This window comes from Coptis chinensis, chromosome 1, assembly GCF_015680905.1.
Source record: "Coptis chinensis isolate HL-2020 chromosome 1, ASM1568090v1, whole genome shotgun sequence".
NCBI lineage: Eukaryota > Viridiplantae > Streptophyta > Magnoliopsida > Ranunculales > Ranunculaceae > Coptis > Coptis chinensis.
Window position 1 is genome coordinate 78,340,105 of NC_141456.1, and position 17,090 is coordinate 78,357,194.

The window sequence follows — 17,090 nt, forward strand, 5'->3', positions numbered from 1 at the left end:
CTCCTTTGTAAATGTGTTTTCTCACAAGTATATAGGGAGTCAAGTAGAGCGGCAGACTACTTAGATAGCCTAAGTTTAGATTAATGTAACAGTGTAAGTTTTGTTGGTCCTCCTCTATAAAAGATATTAGCTGATATTGTAAAGGAGGATACTATTGAAAATCTATGTAAGACTTCAATAATCAATACAGGTAGGGTTTGCCAAACCCCAATTTATTTCATAATAATAAAAAAATAAATAATAATAATAATAATTGTATAGTTATTAATTATAGAATGAAATATTGTCAATATTGCGCGAAATGATATTGGGCGTTTGAGCAAACCTCATTATTTGGAGGGTGTCTCATCAAAATTTGATATCTCGTTTTATGTCAAAATGCTTTACATGCAATTTGGAAGGCAGAAAACGGAAATTGCGTCACAAAGACAGTTGACGGTGTATATAAAAGAATAATCGTCACAGTTAACGGTGGTACCGTTAGTTGTCTTGGGTTAGTTGTGTATATAAATACTCAAGTGCTAAAACGAAATGTGATTTCTCTCTCTCTCTCGGTTTCCATTTCACATTCCACTATTCCAGTGTCACGCAGTATCCATATTTGGTCTGAACGTGAAACTCGGAATCAACACCGCCTAAACTATTTCCCTTTTCGGCCCATTCAAAACAAAATATTGTGTATTGTTGTTTGCCTGGCAAAAATATTCGTTAGAGATTTCTTCTCCATATATAGCAATAGAAAAAAAAGGAGATTTTCACCAAATCTACTTGAGATTTTTTATTGAAAGACAAAAGTCACATGGAAGATAGGATTTTAGTGATTAAGTGCTCTGCAGCTTTGATTATTATTCAAAGCTAAACTCCAAGGTAGAGTGCTGCTATGAATGCATTGCATAATATTTAGCCATGCTTTCTTTCTTCACGCATATGTTGTCAAAGATATTGAGAGAAGATTTTTGTGGTTTTCAGTTTTTTTCGTTCAATTCAATGTCATTGATTTCTTGAATACTTGATTTTTTCTTGAGAAACTGAATTTGAAAACCGAAGTGTTCTATCAACTGCTTGATACAACCTCTCGATCAAATAAACATTTCTAGTCCCTCACAGTAGTTGGTTCATTTTAACAGTTTCAGCACTAGAAACAGGGGGAAGGAGATCTACTACTCATTCTGAATCAGTGACTCAAAATACACAGTCAGCAAAACAACAGTTAGTCTGGTCAGGTGAGGCTTGCTTGCTGGTGTGTTAGAATGTACCACACATTGTGTTTTGCCAAGTACACTATATATACTAAAAGTATTATTTTTGGGGTTTGGCTTATGTCGTCGTTCTTTGTTCTGTCTCTCTGGTCTCCATTGCATTAGAGAGAGAGAGAGAGACATTGGTTCATCTTCTCCTTGTTCAAAATTACCCCATGTTTTCTTGGGATCATCATAGTAACATTCCCAAGTCCTCATTATTTTATTCTTCAAAATCAATTATTTTTGCATTTTTATGTAGTGCCAGACTGCCAGTGCCACTAAAAATTGGATTTCGGAATTTTTTTCAAATTTATTTCCATGTGGAAACTAGCCCACCCTAATAATACTGTAAAATTAAGGTTTTTTTGAATAATAGGTGATTTAATAATTCTTGCAGGTAAAATAAAGAAGGAAAAAGAGGAGGGGGTGAAAAATGTTAACATGCATTGCGTGTACAAAGCAACTTGAGGATGAGGAATCACGAACAGAAGGCGCGCGTGGTACTCCAAGTACGAAAGAAGCCGTCAAAAGCCTGACGTCGCAGGTCCGAATCTCCCTCCCCACCTTCACTTTTTCTTTTTCCATCTACCGGCTCATTTATTCTAAAATTTCTAACCAATATTATATCTATATATATCTTTGCTTCGGTGTCTGCCAAGACTGCAACGCTAGTCTTGTTCAACAGATCTCTTTTCTGTATAATGTCTATTCTTTGTTGCCTTTGCTTTTTTCCAGTCTCTTTCACTGCTCTCTGTCTTTAAGTTCCAATTACACTCTTCTTCTCCTCGTAACAACAAACAAAACATCTTTCTTTTTCTTTCCTCTCTTTCTAACCGGGACCACTTGTTTTACTCTTCAAACTCTTCTACTTTATAATGCCATGCAATCAAAGTAAAGTCCAAAATTAATATTCATTATTATTATCATACCCCCCTAATTATTTGGCCGTTTTAATTAAAGACCTGATGACAAGGACTAGAGACAGGACCACCACGTTAGTTAGTCGCTACATTCAATTTTGTGATCCACAAGCCCACAACTACATATAGAGTAGTCTCATTGCTCATTGCTCATTGCGGGGTTTGCAAGAGTTGTCTCATTCTGGGAATGATCTCAAATTCTAAACCATTTGATCATTTTAATCTAAAAACGTTGAGTAATGTCATCATCTCTAGGTAGGTATGATGAGGACATTGCTAGCTATGATACCAAAATGAAATCTTTCCTCATCACATCATTCATTATTCATTTATTCCTGAAGTTCCATGACTTCCAATCTATAGAGATGGTGGGTCCTCATGCTGCCAGGATTCTAGACGCACTTTTTGTGCGATTATAGACAAGAGTGCCTATAGACAATTGGGTTGGTCTATTAATATTGCCTATAGGGCTACTACAATGAAAAAAGGTGGCAATGTTGCAGCTTTAATTCTCGCTCATTAACTATTAGTGATTAAAGGGATTTGGTTGGTTTCTTGAAGACTTGAATGTACGTCACTGAAGTAGATTCTCTCTTGGTAATTTTATTTGAAGAATGAACCTAACTAACGTCTTGGCTTGTCATAAAAACGAGAGTTTAAGAGAGCAAAAACAAGGAACCTAACTGTGGATACGGTTAAGCTGTAAGTCTGTAGCGACCATAAATGCAACATTGATGATTGACCGCGTAGCATTTGGTTAGTTTACTGTCCAGGGGCTGCAATCGCACTCTCATAATTTGGAAAATTTTGTTATTAGAATCCACACCCCCAAAATATTCAGAAAACTTGACAGCTGGTTTGTTCTAACTTTATATTCCTAGTTCGGGTCTACGGTAGCCTGCTAACCTTGGGGTACGGTTGGTTGTTCCGCCTCTTTTATGTTTTACTGTAAAACATAAATAATGATGCTGTTTAGAATGTTCTCAACTAGTCAACTTCAATATAATGATGCTGCTTGATGCGCCCTGTTGGATGAAACCGACTTCAAATTTACTCAAATAATGTCACAACTATTTATGAAAAGCAATGTGAGTGCGTAATGTACTAAATGTTGGCTATCCTACACTACTATTATGTTGTACAATAGTCGTAGACGAAAGCTGGGTTTGAGGCAAGACAAATAGAATCGATATTTTGTCTATGTCTGCTGCTTATAATAATGCTCATCTTTGTCGCAATGCTGTATTTCACCCCTCCCTTGTGTGTCAGTTTTCACTTCATTCTCTAAATAATTAGTTTAGCGAACTATGAAAGTATGAGCACATATAAATACATCCACATTATCTAGTACAGAAAAGGAAACATATTAGTTTAATGATGGTTGTAGCTTTAAGACTTGTTTTCTTCTATATGCTGGGTGGTACTGGGATGATGTGGGGATGTTGTTGAGAAAATGACAAGACTAGTGCTCAGAGGACAAACCACTGCTTTGTTTGGTCCACACTGGAATTCTTGTCTCACAAACTATGTACTCTGTGTAGTCTCAGTGGAAGACATACTTGCATTTCAACTGATACAACTCACAATTAATAAGCCAACTTGACAAATGAAACATCCTAGTGGGTTTTCCAGTGCGATTTAAGTGATCCTTAATTAGCAATTATAATTATCTTTGATTAGATTAAGTATTATTATGTAAGTTAACTAGAGCTTATAGTCAATAATATATTTGCAATGAAAGTCCATCATCATTGTGTTATATATCAAGGGCAATAAATTAGGTGAACGTAGTTGATCATTAATATAGCAGAGCAAAATATTCTTTCTGATCAATAGGCTGCGCTTATTTACCCAGCTATTTGGAAAAGTTACCTAGCTAGATTTCAACTGAAACGTAAGGTGATTCAAGGGCTTGGAGGTTATTTCACCACCAAAATCCTTACAAAGAATATACAAATCCAGTGAAATCTTTGCTGCAATTGCAAATTTCTATCTGAATTCGGATTATCGTTATGAGGAAAATCTACCCTGTTTTAGTTGAAACCTGTCCAAGAAAGTTTTCCATATTTGCAAATTAAACCATCCATAATAACTGAAAAATTAGTTATACTTTCAACCATTTTTAATGCTCCACTATTGTGGAAAAGTATATAGAATGTTATTAAGTTTGCACTGAAAACATTTATTATCGACTCTATTTAGCTCAAATAAGTTCCTGAACTACGCCATCACAAGACATGAGAACGTGATAACCTTAATTGTCTTTAAAGTAGGAAATATAAATGTTGCTGTATATGTCAAATATTAGATAGGCAAGCATATATCTGTAATATAGATTGTCCATGTACCATGCTAATACCCTTGAGAATTTAATTTCGGTATTTCAAAACATGATTGTCATACGCTCATAGAACCAAAACTTCATCAAATTTATTAATTAGTGCAAAGAGAATTGCAATCACCCTGATGAGCGGATGGCAACTTTAAGTTGGCAGTTAATATTCCTCTTTCTTTCATTTGGTTGTTTACTTGGCATAACGGACAACCTCCTACCCAAATGCAGATCAAAGACATGGCACTGAAATTCTCAGGCTATCGGCAATGTAAGCCTGGTACGGGTTCAAGCAACTACAAGAAAAGCCAGCAGCCTTACACAGAATTTGACACAATCTCAGAAGGAGTTCACTACCCTTACTTGCGAGGTGGAAGCTCAAGTTCAACACCGGCATGGGATTTTGCTAGCTTTAACAAGGACCAAGTGTCTGATTCAAGGTTCAAGGGAGTATCATATGGTGACAGGGCAGCTGGTGGTCAGGAAGGCGTCCCCAACCGGTCTAATGATGTAGTCGTTCAGGATGACGAGGAACCTAAAGAGTGGATGGCTCAGGTGGAGCCTGGTGTCCACATTACCTTTGTGTCTCTCCCTCAAGGAGGGAACGATCTAAAGCGGATTCGCTTTAGGTGATTTCCTTATATATTCATACAATATAGCACAGAATATTTGAACCTTGATAAGCATTCAATAATTGTAAAGCTGAGTATGTATCTTGATTCTTTTATAGCCGCGAGATGTTCAATAAATGGCAAGCTCAGCGATGGTGGGGGGAGAATTACGATCGCATCATGGAGCTGTACAATGTTCAGAGGTTCAATCGGCAAGCTCTTCATACTCCACCTAGATCTGAAGATGAGGTATGTAATCCATTGCCAAAGGCTACTACATTGTTTACACTTAACAGTTTTAAATTGACTAATCGTGGGATAAGAGAAATGTCTAAAATTGGTCTGGCTGCTATAAACTTGTAATGTATCTGACAATTCGATTTAGAATTTCTTTAAAAGATTATCAGTTTCAGTCTCTGATAAATTTACACCGTGTATATATTGGACTTCTGCTGAGACTCATTTCTACAACAAATTCTTCTAGTTGCTATTAACTTTTACTTTTTAATTGCAGAGGGATTCATCTTTCTCAAGGACTTTATCTGCTCGTGAAAGTCCTATTACTCCAATGAACAAAGAGTGGACACCTAGGAATCATTATAGACCCTCCGGTGGTAAGAGCTACCACCCATGCGACATAATGGAACAACAAGGTGGCCAATATTATGGTGCAGGGACAAGTACACATGGGACTGGGGTCAAAGGGGAGGCATCTTCCATTGATGCTTCACGGACTACCACCTCATCAAGAGAAGAAGCTTCAGTTTCTATTAGCAATGCAAGTGATCAAGAGACTGAATGGGTTGAACAAGACGAGCCAGGAGTCTACATCACCATCAGACAGTTATCAGATGGTACCAGAGAGCTCAGACGTGTTAGGTTCAGGTATGCAAAGAGATTTTTGTTGCTATATTCTTAAAACTTTTTTCACACACGCACACAGATACACGTTGATGATTATTCAGTCTTGACATTTTAGTACAAAATGGAAACTGTAAGTTTGAGCTGCACCAACTGCCCTTCTTTGAAATTCAGTCTTGACATTCAGTCAGGAGTTGCGTATTTGGATTTGAATTCTTTCAAACTTGAAGCAAGATTGGAGTTGGCTTGTCGTTCAACTGTCCGAATACTTGGTTCCAATAGTCAATAGAATAAATACAAATGTTACCTGAAATACCTAAGGATCACTAAAAGAAAATCGACTGACAGCATAGCATAAAATGTTTAAATATAACCAAGTACGTGGATTCTTAACACATGTAGCCGAAGAAAATAAAAATATCTTAAACCAATCAGATTTAAATGTTTAATTATTGGTTTTCAAATACATGATTTGCAAAGAATGCTTACAAACTAAAGATTTTCATTATTGCGATTGATAGTACTGATTGTCATATACAATTTCTAATTTGCAGCCGTGAAAGGTTTGGTGAGGTGCACGCGAAGCTGTGGTGGGAGGAGAACAGGGAAAGAATACAAGCACAATACCTCTAGAAAATATCAATTAAAACAGGACAAATTCATTCAGCAGCAAATTTTTCTACAGGGAAAATCGTTATATAATTTATCTGGAAGACAGATCCTAATTAAATGAGATGCATAGTTGAGCTTGTTTCGTTCCTATCTTATTACCAATTGTTAGCTTTTCATCAGGCTTGTACACCTTTTATTTTATATATATATACCAGTATACCCCGAACAAAAAAATAATCAAAATAAAATTAAAAAATGCCCTGCAATCTATGCATTTCTCAATCTTCGCATGTTGCATCTCAGAATCTGAACACTGGCAAAGAAGCAAGTTTAAAATAATCCTTCAACTGAAGAAGTTCTGGTTTCCAGTTTCTGAAAGATTCAGAACTAAGGTGTACTTTCAGGTATCGCACCCAAAAAAGTCATTGCAAAAAATAAAAGCCCTGAAACCCACAGATTTAAGAGCAGGCCTAAGTGCCTAACCATTGAGGGGTAAGAGCCTAGAGATTGGAACTTTCTACCCAGCCCGTATTTTTGTTGTTTATCCTTTCCGTGTTTTTACTTTTTAGTGTATACAGTACACCCTTACATCATGTGGTAAATTTCTGTTGAACGAAATTCCTAGCTTAATGTCACTTAACTTCAAATTAATTTGGAGCAGTAGATCTAGACCAAACAGAAAATTAATACATATTTCTAATCGCCATAAGATTCGAGCAGTCTTGGTTCCAACTTGGCACACAGGATCATAATCATAATCATTGATAGGTTATATATATATATATATATATATATATATATATATACACTGGCTCCTAAAAAAAACTTAAATAAATATCAAATCTAAAACACCCAAAAACTTCACCTACAAAATAATTTAAACTCTAATCGTTTGTGCATATGATCTATTAACCATAAAAACATCTCTACAAAAATTCAACTCATTTGATATTCTCTAATTTAGATAAAATTGTTTTATACTTTTGAATATATATATATAAAAGGTCCAAAAATGTATAGTTTTTGCAATCATCTTTTGTCAATGTTAAAAATTGTCAAACGAGTTAAATTTTTGTAGAGATGTTCTTTATAATTAGTAGATCATATAGACAAAAGATTAGGATTTAAATCATTTTGTAGGTGAAGTTGTGGTGTTTTAGATTTTGTACTTATTTAAAATCCTTTTAAGAGCTGGGCTGTATAATATATATATATATGGGATGGTTATATGAACTCCACTAAAACGAACTCCACCACTTAACTCAATGAATTAGAAGCTGATTTTTAGTATAATTGTTCTCCACACAATAGAAATTATCTTCACAAAAAATTAGCTCATTTGAAAATGTACAATCTCATAAAAAAATTGTTTAGAACGTTATAAAATTATCCCACCGTTCAAATTTTTTTAATTTCGATACAACTTTTGAGTTTTGACATTCATTTGAATGAGAGTTAGACATTCATTTGAATGATTTTTGGTAGAAGTGTTCTTCATCTTGAGATGTATACATCCACAAAAAATTAACCGTTAATTCATTTGGTAAATTCATTTTTAGGAGTGATCATTTGGTAAATTCATTTTTAGGAGTGAGTAAGTTTGCAGTCACCATAAGGTGGAGTTCATATAACCATCTCTCTATATATATAAGCTCCTCATATTTTATATCTACAAAATTTTAAAATCTAACCTAAGGAGAACTGTCCTAGTTGCATTTTCAAGACTTGCAAAACTCGTCCGTGTTCTGGGCTTATAGCTCTACCACATTGGATGACGTTGAGCCAGAGCTTAACAGAACAATTTAACAGGTAATCACACAAGCTCAGAGCTTAACAGAACAATTTAAAAGGTAATCACACAAGCTATACTCACAACAGATCCTTAAATCATTAATACGTCGAGTACCATAGTGACCGGGCAGACAAATATCACAAATACCGTGATCGGGCAGACAAATACCACAAATACCACAACTGTAAAATGTATAGGATCTTGTCTACAGTACCATTATTTTCACAAAAGTTGGACGGAGCATATGCTCCCAACTTGCACAAAAGCGGACAAGTAACCAAAGCAAACAATAGCCCTTCTTAGTTAACCATTTTAAAGCGCTTTCTTCATCCCACAACTTTCCTAGAGTAACTTCTCCCGGATGGAACCAGATGAGAACGAACCAAATCATTGCCAGTCAACCATGGGGCCTTCATAGGCCGTGGACCCGCCTGCGGCTGGTTATGAGATTTGCCTGAGTTCAGGTTTACTTGGGCAAACTTTTCAGCCGTATCTGATACAAGCCCACGTGCACCTTTGTTCGCATATAGAGAATCTGATACACAAAAAAGAGAGTGAACAAAATTGCAGCCTTTAACTCATCCTCTAAGGAGGTGTTCTATATAGTGTGGATAGAGATGGAGAGAAAACTGACTTGGGCTGTTCCTTGCAGGAGGTCGATATCTTGGATTCTTAGCACTGCTCTTCAAGAGTTTATCATCATTATTTGCTCCCTACATTTAACCACATAATGCCAAGAATGAGACGCCGTCAAACATCATATGATTAACCAAAAAATTTTGTAAAAGAATCATTATATGTTACCTGTTGATCCATGTTGAGTTTCCTTTGCACACCTGCCAAAACATTCAATCATTCAAAATATCAAATGTGAAATCATTCTCTTTTTTCTTTTTCTTTTTTTTTATCAGCAAGCGGGTTTTTTATCGAGGTCCCCCACCCCTTTCATTAATAATAAAAGACTAGCTCATTACAATCCTTTCATAGAGTTTCCCACTAGCATCCTCAAAAATAATTTTCTTGACATCCTCAGAAAAGGAGCTAGGGGTAATCTCTATATACCTACAACTAGGTACATTAGAAGCCAAGGCGCCAACCTATTAGTTTTCCTGTATACATCCACTAAAGAAATCATTCTCTTACCCGCCCTGTGGCATATTCAGGAGCACGTACAATTAATTTCTTCTCAGGCGTATTTGATTTGTGTAAAACTAATTTGTCATACATTCAGTAACAGTTCAAAAGAAACTGCCACAAACCTTCTTTCTTCTGTGTATCTCTCCTACTACTGCTAAGAATTCTAGGAGTACTTTTTTCAATATTTTCCTCTTTGATTAAGCTGTTGATTCTGACAATCTCTCCACAATAATACAAACTATCAGGAATGGAAAACTACAACAGCCTAGTTTATGGACAATGCATTTTCCAGAATTTCCTCACCTTCTCTCCCCAATTTTGCAATCCCACAATTGAAATATTTTGTTGTTTGGGAAACATCTTTTCCACCAATCAAACATACTTTTATCGCTTTTTCCAGCACTCAACTATAGCATATGAGTTCCCCGTCAGAGAAGCAAAAGAAAGGACCACAGTCTTGGGCAATAACACAATGACCTGAGCAGAATCTAGTCCTAATTCAAGCTGTTATAGCTTTGACTACTTAGTAGTTTCACGAGTCATTGAAATAGTTTCATGGAGCTGAAGAAGGATTGATGAAATACAAAAGAACAACCAATGAAAGGTTCCTCTATGCGGAATATCTCTTCGACTATTAAATGAAAATTGAATGCATAAAAATCACCTGCGCCAACAGAAGCATTCATCTTTGCTGAAGAGATGCAGCTGGGAGGCTTGCTATTGGGTAGCGTTCCAGGGTATCTTCTGGCACTCTTCTGTTCTAAGGTGGCCCTCGTACCAACTAGCATATTATGACAAACAAAAAATATTAAGAATGTGATAATGTGATATACAGTACACAATGATAAAGCATTTAATCCTTATAAATAAGTAGCATACAGACCTGTTGGAGGAGTTCTAGGGGCTGTAACTTTGGAGCGAAGCGATGGGGGAATGTAGAAGCAGGTCTGTTATATCAAAAGGAATGTCAAAATTAAGTGGGAAAAATCCATGTTCAAAGTTTCCGAGCATGTTACTATACATGCCATATATAAAAAACTACAAACAGAAAAACACCTGAAAAAAAGGATGCTGAAGGGCTTCCGCAGCTGTTGGCCTCTTGGTCGGATCCCAAGAACAAAGAGACTGCAAAGGTCGCAAAGCACACATGAACTCTGAGTGTTAAATTGACAACATATTCAAGTCGAATGTCTGCACTCGAATGTTTACGTATACAGTACTAGCAAAATCAGAGGTCTAAGCAGTTTCAGAAGGCACATACCGAAATCAGATTAACTGCATCTTTGCTTGCTGAAGGTATCAAAGCTGAAAGATGCACACTTGTAAACTGCAATGTGAGATTAACACCAACATTTATCAACTAAAGAGGAGGCTTTCCTATTGTGTAAGTAGATCATATTTACTTCACACGATTAGGATGAGAAAAAAAGTATGCATAAAATGATAAAATCAGAAGGAAGACTGAAAAAACTGTAGTTGGCTGAATGTGACCACTGGGCTCTAGAACTTTGCAAATACATCATTATGTCAACAAGCCCCAACAGTGTACACATGTACCCATCATTTCCCTTGTAAAATTTTGATTTGTTTAATATGTGGGCACTGGCTTGAGGTTTGGCAATAATATATTAAAGCTAAAGGCAGTCACCACAGTGCGAGAAGCCTATGTATCAGCTAGATAAGGCTGTTTATATTTTCGTCACATTCTCCATCACCACTTTTAAATCTCCAAACCAATATGAGAACCAACTCCACTAATTCCATTTGGGTGCACAAGGAAAACTAGAATAATCACTTAGGTGTCCATTTGTACACGGTAATAAGTAACCAAGGGATAACTTCAGGATTTTCAGCTTTTACAAAATCGTTCTCATGCAAAACCCCCATTGAAAACTTTCTTAGATTCTAGGTAAAGCCCTGCTCATTGTGCAAAACCCCCATTGAAAATTTTCTTAGCTTCTAGGTAAAGCTCTGCTCATTCCATGGCATGGTTGGTGTCCACTACTTAAAGTTAGGCTTTTGGCATATGAGTCTATACCATTCATATCTCCTTGTTAACAGATTGTATCACACTGAAAGACCATAAAACCACACTGGCAATGAAAAAATGGGGACCAAAGGCGAAATAGCCATTCTAGTTATACCCAACCTCACTGAATGATGTATTGAAGGAACTACTGCATGCCACGCAACAACAAAAAAGGAACCTCCACCTGAGAAGTATCAATTCATACCTGTGGAAATTGATATTTTATCATACTGGCAAGCTGAAGGCCATCCGCCCATGAGTTCTGGTTAGGACTACCTATAACACTGCATATCTTGTAAATTTCATCCGCCTCACTGTGACCAAAAAAAAAGTTAATCAAGACTGCAAGCAGGGATGGACGGAAAAAAATAGTTACCACAAAAATCCTTATATTCTACAAGTACATCATCAATCTCTAAAAAATATTAGTTTTAGGTGTTCTACCAGACTAGTAACAAAAAGAGAGAGAGAGCAGTATTATGGAGCGCTACCTTGAACCAGGGAAAAGAGGACGAAGAGTGAACAGTTCAGCCATGATAGCACCCATCGCCCACATATCTAGTGAACAAAAAATTGAAAACAAAAAAAATATGAATATACATTTTGAATCACGTACAGAAATAAGATTTACTGGGTCAGGTCAAGTACAAACCAACTGCAGAATTGTATGTGGAGGACTGAAGCAGAACTTCTGGTGCTCGGTACCTGAGAAATATGCATGTGAGGTTATGGGGAAACCACGATAAAGGAAGTTACGAAAAAGAAAAATTTACCATCACCCTAGAAACTCACCATCGAGTTGATACATATTCTGTGAACGGAGGCTGAGAGCATGTTTCTCGAGCAAGACCAAAGTCAGCAACTTTGATTAATTCTTTTGTGACCAACAAATTTTCTGAGGTGTAAAAAGAAAACAAATGGAAAATACGTTAAGTTCGATATACTAAACACTACTCAAAATCAAAGCATCAACATTCTCTTCCCCCCCCCCACCCAAAAAATAAATAAATAAAAAGTTAAAAAAACAAAATCTTATAGATCTTACTGAAGAATCTAGTAATAGTGTTTAGAATAGCTGATGGAATTACCCATAATTTTTTTTTTTATTAGTAGAAGATAACATAATACACTTATAAGCATAGTTGTCAAATCGTATATCGTATCATATATTGTTTTCCATTTTGGCATATCATACCATGTATTGTATCGTGTATCGTAAGATACGGTATTTTTTAAAATTAATTATAAAAAAATATGTATATATGAGTTATTTGAGTATATATATATATATGCAATAAATTCATACTTTGTACAAAAGGGTATTAAGGATTAAAGAGTGAAGACTCGTGGTTATAGTTTTATATGTTTTTGTGCATGTGTATGTAAGTTTTGTACAAAAATAGTCTTATCACACACAATACTACTAGTGTATGGTACAAAATGTCATCATTATCATTTTCACCCACTAGGCCCAAATTAGTATTAGACATGAAGGGATAAGCTAGCAGTTAGATGAGTAAGCTAGTTTTTTTGAATTACAATTGTTGTTTATCATATCCTAAAACCTTAGATGGTTTTCTAAGGCTTAGAAAGAAGAAGAAAAAGCTAAATCTTAAAAACTCATTAATTTTTAAAATATTTCACGTGTTTGAAGTGTATCGCTCGATATAGAATGTATCGTGTATCGTGTCATACGATACCCTCCATGTGTTGTGCGATACATAAAACTTTCGATACACTAGTGTGATACGAATCGATTTGCTTTCGATATTGATACATATCGTGTATCGTACAATATTGATAACTATGCATAAAAGCATCCTAAGGTCACAAACCGAAAAGCTCACCAGGCTTAAGATCACGATGGAAATATCCCCGTTGATGCATGTATGCTAGAGCTTGAAATACTTGGAAGCACCAGTTTCTCACTTCAGCTTCTGAGTACAGCTTTCCCCTATCTTTTATAAGTTGGTATAGGTTGCATTCCTAACACACAACACACGAATGCCAGAAATGTAAGAAAACGTTCAAACATAATACAAGGTAGGGGTAGTGTTAGAGAGTGCTCGTAGAAAATACCATGTATTCGAAAATGAAGTAAAGGATATCGTTTTCTCTAACTACTTCCTTGAGTTTGATAATATTGGGATGGTTCATCTTTCGCAATGACTGCAAAGAAAAACGATATATTAACAAGCAAAACCAAGAGAAGAGAGCAAACACATAACACACAAAATAACCAAAATTACCTTCACTTCCCTAAGGTTTATACATTCCTCCCAAGAATAGTATTTTCTCTTCATTTTCTTGATGGCAACCTGTCATGGGTTATAGCAGTTATAAATTTACCAGACTTAAAAAACGATGGAAAAACACAAGAAAGGCTAGACACATACAATTTCACCAGTTTGCTTATTTATAGCGCGCCAAACGCTCCCGAAAGTCCCATCACCAACTTCTTTAATTATCTTGTACCTATAACATCAACACAATTCAATGCATAATCAGGGATAATGATGTTGACTCTCTTTTCTTTTGAAATTCAAGAAAAAAAAGTATTAAGTAATCAACTCACCGGTCCATCGTTTATTGTGAACACCAAAGAACTCAAATATGTATTTCCTCCTTATTGTAGTAAAGAAAGTGGGGAAGTAATAGCTAATAGCTACTTATAATGATATAAGATACAGAAAACTCTCCGACCAGCTCCACTGTTAGTCAAGCAACATGCAACAACTGAAAAGAAGAGCTCTTCTGATGGGCATGGTTTATGTGCTTGTTCACAGGATCTACTGGGAAAGTTTCAGTACCATAAGTGCACTCTGATGGTAGATGAAGTTGCATGCCAAATAGCATCTTGACACAAATCACAGAAAGGAAACGAACAAGCTTGCTTGCCAACTTTAAAGATACTTAACATGAGGACACCTTGGAGCTGAATCTCTTCTATAAATGGTAACCTAAAATCTACTGTATGGGGAGAAGGATCCGAAGTTCACCATTAACCTGCCATGCTAACCCTACTGAAAGGTCTGATGACAGTAACAGTTGAAAACTTCAAAGTCTGACTAGTAAAGAAGCAAACGCCTTGTTGACTAACAACTATGTAAAAGACTTTTCACTTCCTCGATCACAAACTTTAACCCTGTGAGAAAAACATATATAAATCTGTAATTAGTACTTGACAGTATAAATTCAACCACAAGTCATTGCATTACAGAAACAAAAAAAAAGGTGATGTACCCCGCAGGATGTCTTCCTGACTATTTCAAGAAGAATCTGTGCTTGCAATGCACTGGCAAAAAAATACTTGACATCGTAAGTGTGTAAGAATCTTATTGCAAATTAGATATGACAACATACAATTTACTAACTTATTCGGAATTTGGATCCAACACGATTTTCAGAATAGATATGCATTGGGCCTTCTGAGGCTATCGCTAAGTAGCTGTCCACTAAGTGCAGTTGACAAAAGAAACAAGTAGAAATGATCCGAGGATGAGAAACCACCAATCAAGGACCTCCTGAAATGGCAAAACCCGGTACTGGTAGCAATTCGACCAGATATGCACTTGCTCCATATTTTTGAAGAAAAAGTAAAGCCTTTTGGATCAAAGCTGAACAACCCCTGGGAAGAAAAAAGGGCATAAGTTTCAATTAATAGGCAACACTTGGAAAATACTCATTAAAGTTCAACTATAAATGAAATATAAACAGACAAATGACTGACGTAATAAATGTGAAAATCACAACAGTTATCAGAGTTATCAAATAATTGAAACTGATCACCACTTCTATAACGAAATAAAAATAATAATAACAAAAGCCAAGTTGTAACATACCAAACAAAAACATCACAAGCTTTAAATAAATCAACTCCAACAACAGTATACTTTCTAACAATGATACAAAAAGCATACGGTATTTTGCTGAGTTACATTGACACGGATACGTGTGTTCGTATTAACCCAGTAAAATATCATAAAATGAGGTATATCACACACAAAATGTGTCCATGTGTGGACACGGATTATTTTTAAAATACAGTGTGTCCATAGCTGGACATGACATCGTTGTTGAAGACTCAGGGTAACACAATTAATATAACTTGGGGGAGGAAAAGAAAAAAAATGAGATCTTGGCATCACAAGTGCAATGTTATGTTCGAGCACCTTTTCTTCTCTTCATCACCAATGAAGAAGGGATACAATGAATTTCAAATAATATGTCCGATTTGATAAAAGTTGACTCAACAAAATACAATCAAAGATCAAATATCTATTCATTCATAGAGTATTATTGCAGCTAGAGATCTAAAAACAAACCAATCAAAGATCGCCACCATAATATTAAAAAGGAGATCGACCAAACAATTGACCGATTAGATTCAGAAAAAAAAAAAATCAGATCTCGAATCGATTACAAGAAAACGTTTGACTGATTAATTGATATATATTATACCTGTTGTAATAAAACGCCTTGCGGCATAACCTTCCTCCTCGCCTCTCCAGATGGGGCAGAAAAGGTATTTAACTCCCTCTCTCTTTCTCTCTCCTCCTTTTTTATTTCTACCAAAACCTAGCGATCAAGTTAAGGGAATAATACCAGCTATTATTATGATATATATGATGGTTAGCTTTTTCAGACCGCCCACTTTCTATATAGATACCTTTTCTCTATCTACTGCCATTGCAAGACTGGAGATGGACACGTGTCTTTATTCTTTGTTGTTTTGTTGGGTTCTGCTTTATTAGACTAGGTTACGGTGTAGGCTGGGTTTTTTACGTTGTTATTATGATGACGTGAGTTTGGCTAGTTGGGTACTTGGTTGGAAGAATATATATTTTTGTCAAGGAATTAAAAGGATGGATGGAATCGTTGTTCGGCTGCCTGTTTTGGTTGTCAAACCGCTCAAAATTCAGCTCTGGAATCTTCGTTTTTCTCATTCATGGGCCTAGTGGGCTATTAGAATCCAATGGACTTCGTCGCTGGTATTCTTAATAATTTAGAGCGAGTCCAATAGGGAGCTGCTAAAAAGGGTGCCACATCAGATTTAAAATTGTTTTTTTTTATATACAAAATCCATATTTTCTCTATTACTCATGAAGTGTATGATTAAATGTTTTTTAGGAGATGGGAGACATGAAATTGCGATGTTGTTGGCTTCTTTTTTTTCGCTATCCGCGATATTGTTGGCTATCCATGAACAATTGATAAAAAATAATAGTTGCCAAAAAGAGATTGTTTTCCAGACATACGTTGACGTTATTGCTTGAAACCACCATATCAAATAAATGTGTGGCAAATCCACAAGTCTCTATTGACAACGTCTTCCAAAATTATCTTACGTTTCTTTGAACCTATGTCGTACATGTGTACCATGTCATGTTTTAGGACATAATTTTCATTGCCAATGCATACAATCCAAGCTTCCAAGCATACTCGAAAAGCCACCTTGTTAAAGTAGACGTTGAATCTTTTTTTCATTTGGAGATGTCAAATATTCTTCTTCAAAGATTGTCATCAAGACATCACAAAAATGTCTCACGATTTTG

At 35.9% G+C, this 17,090-nt stretch overlaps 2 protein-coding genes across 5 annotated transcripts; one reads left to right on the forward strand and one right to left on the reverse strand.

The window, feature by feature from the left end:
- The first annotated feature begins 565 nt into the window (after positions 1 to 565).
- LOC147525284 (protein BREVIS RADIX-like) lies at positions 566 to 6,739 on the forward strand. Of its 2 annotated transcripts, XM_086605999.1 has the most exons (7): positions 566 to 867; positions 1,128 to 1,223; positions 1,639 to 1,785; positions 4,725 to 5,122; positions 5,224 to 5,353; positions 5,619 to 5,989; positions 6,520 to 6,739. In XM_086605999.1, the coding sequence occupies exons 3-7, from the start codon at positions 1,675 to 1,677 to the stop codon at positions 6,596 to 6,598; spliced, it is 1,089 nt and encodes a 362-aa protein (XP_086462125.1). In that variant the 5' UTR covers positions 566 to 867; positions 1,128 to 1,223; positions 1,639 to 1,674; the 3' UTR covers positions 6,599 to 6,739. The 2 variants fall into 2 exon arrangements, with proteins under 2 accessions (XP_086462125.1, XP_086462131.1); XM_086606005.1 differs by lacking the exon at positions 1,128 to 1,223 and having other exon boundaries at positions 739 to 867.
- Positions 6,740 to 8,443: 1,704 nt separating this feature from the next.
- Positions 8,444 to 16,402, reverse strand: LOC147525285 (Protein kinase superfamily protein). 3 transcript variants are annotated; one of them, XM_086606027.1, is made up of 19 exons: positions 15,997 to 16,274; positions 14,910 to 15,163; positions 14,779 to 14,830; positions 14,111 to 14,680; positions 13,932 to 14,010; positions 13,785 to 13,853; positions 13,615 to 13,704; positions 13,383 to 13,521; positions 12,328 to 12,430; positions 12,188 to 12,240; positions 12,027 to 12,093; positions 11,741 to 11,849; positions 10,768 to 10,833; positions 10,563 to 10,631; positions 10,390 to 10,453; positions 10,171 to 10,287; positions 9,174 to 9,205; positions 9,004 to 9,082; positions 8,444 to 8,904 (listed from the first exon to the last, which is right to left on the reverse strand). In XM_086606027.1, exons 4-19 carry the CDS (start codon positions 14,116 to 14,118, stop codon positions 8,696 to 8,698), a joined length of 1,353 nt encoding a protein of 450 aa, XP_086462153.1. In that variant the 5' UTR covers positions 14,119 to 14,680; positions 14,779 to 14,830; positions 14,910 to 15,163; positions 15,997 to 16,274; the 3' UTR covers positions 8,444 to 8,695. The 3 variants fall into 3 exon arrangements, with proteins under 3 accessions (XP_086462153.1, XP_086462160.1, XP_086462144.1); XM_086606034.1 differs by lacking the exon at positions 14,779 to 14,830 and having other exon boundaries at positions 15,997 to 16,402; XM_086606018.1 differs by lacking the exon at positions 14,779 to 14,830 and having other exon boundaries at positions 14,899 to 15,163; positions 15,997 to 16,348.
- Positions 16,403 to 17,090: the final 688 nt, after the last annotated feature.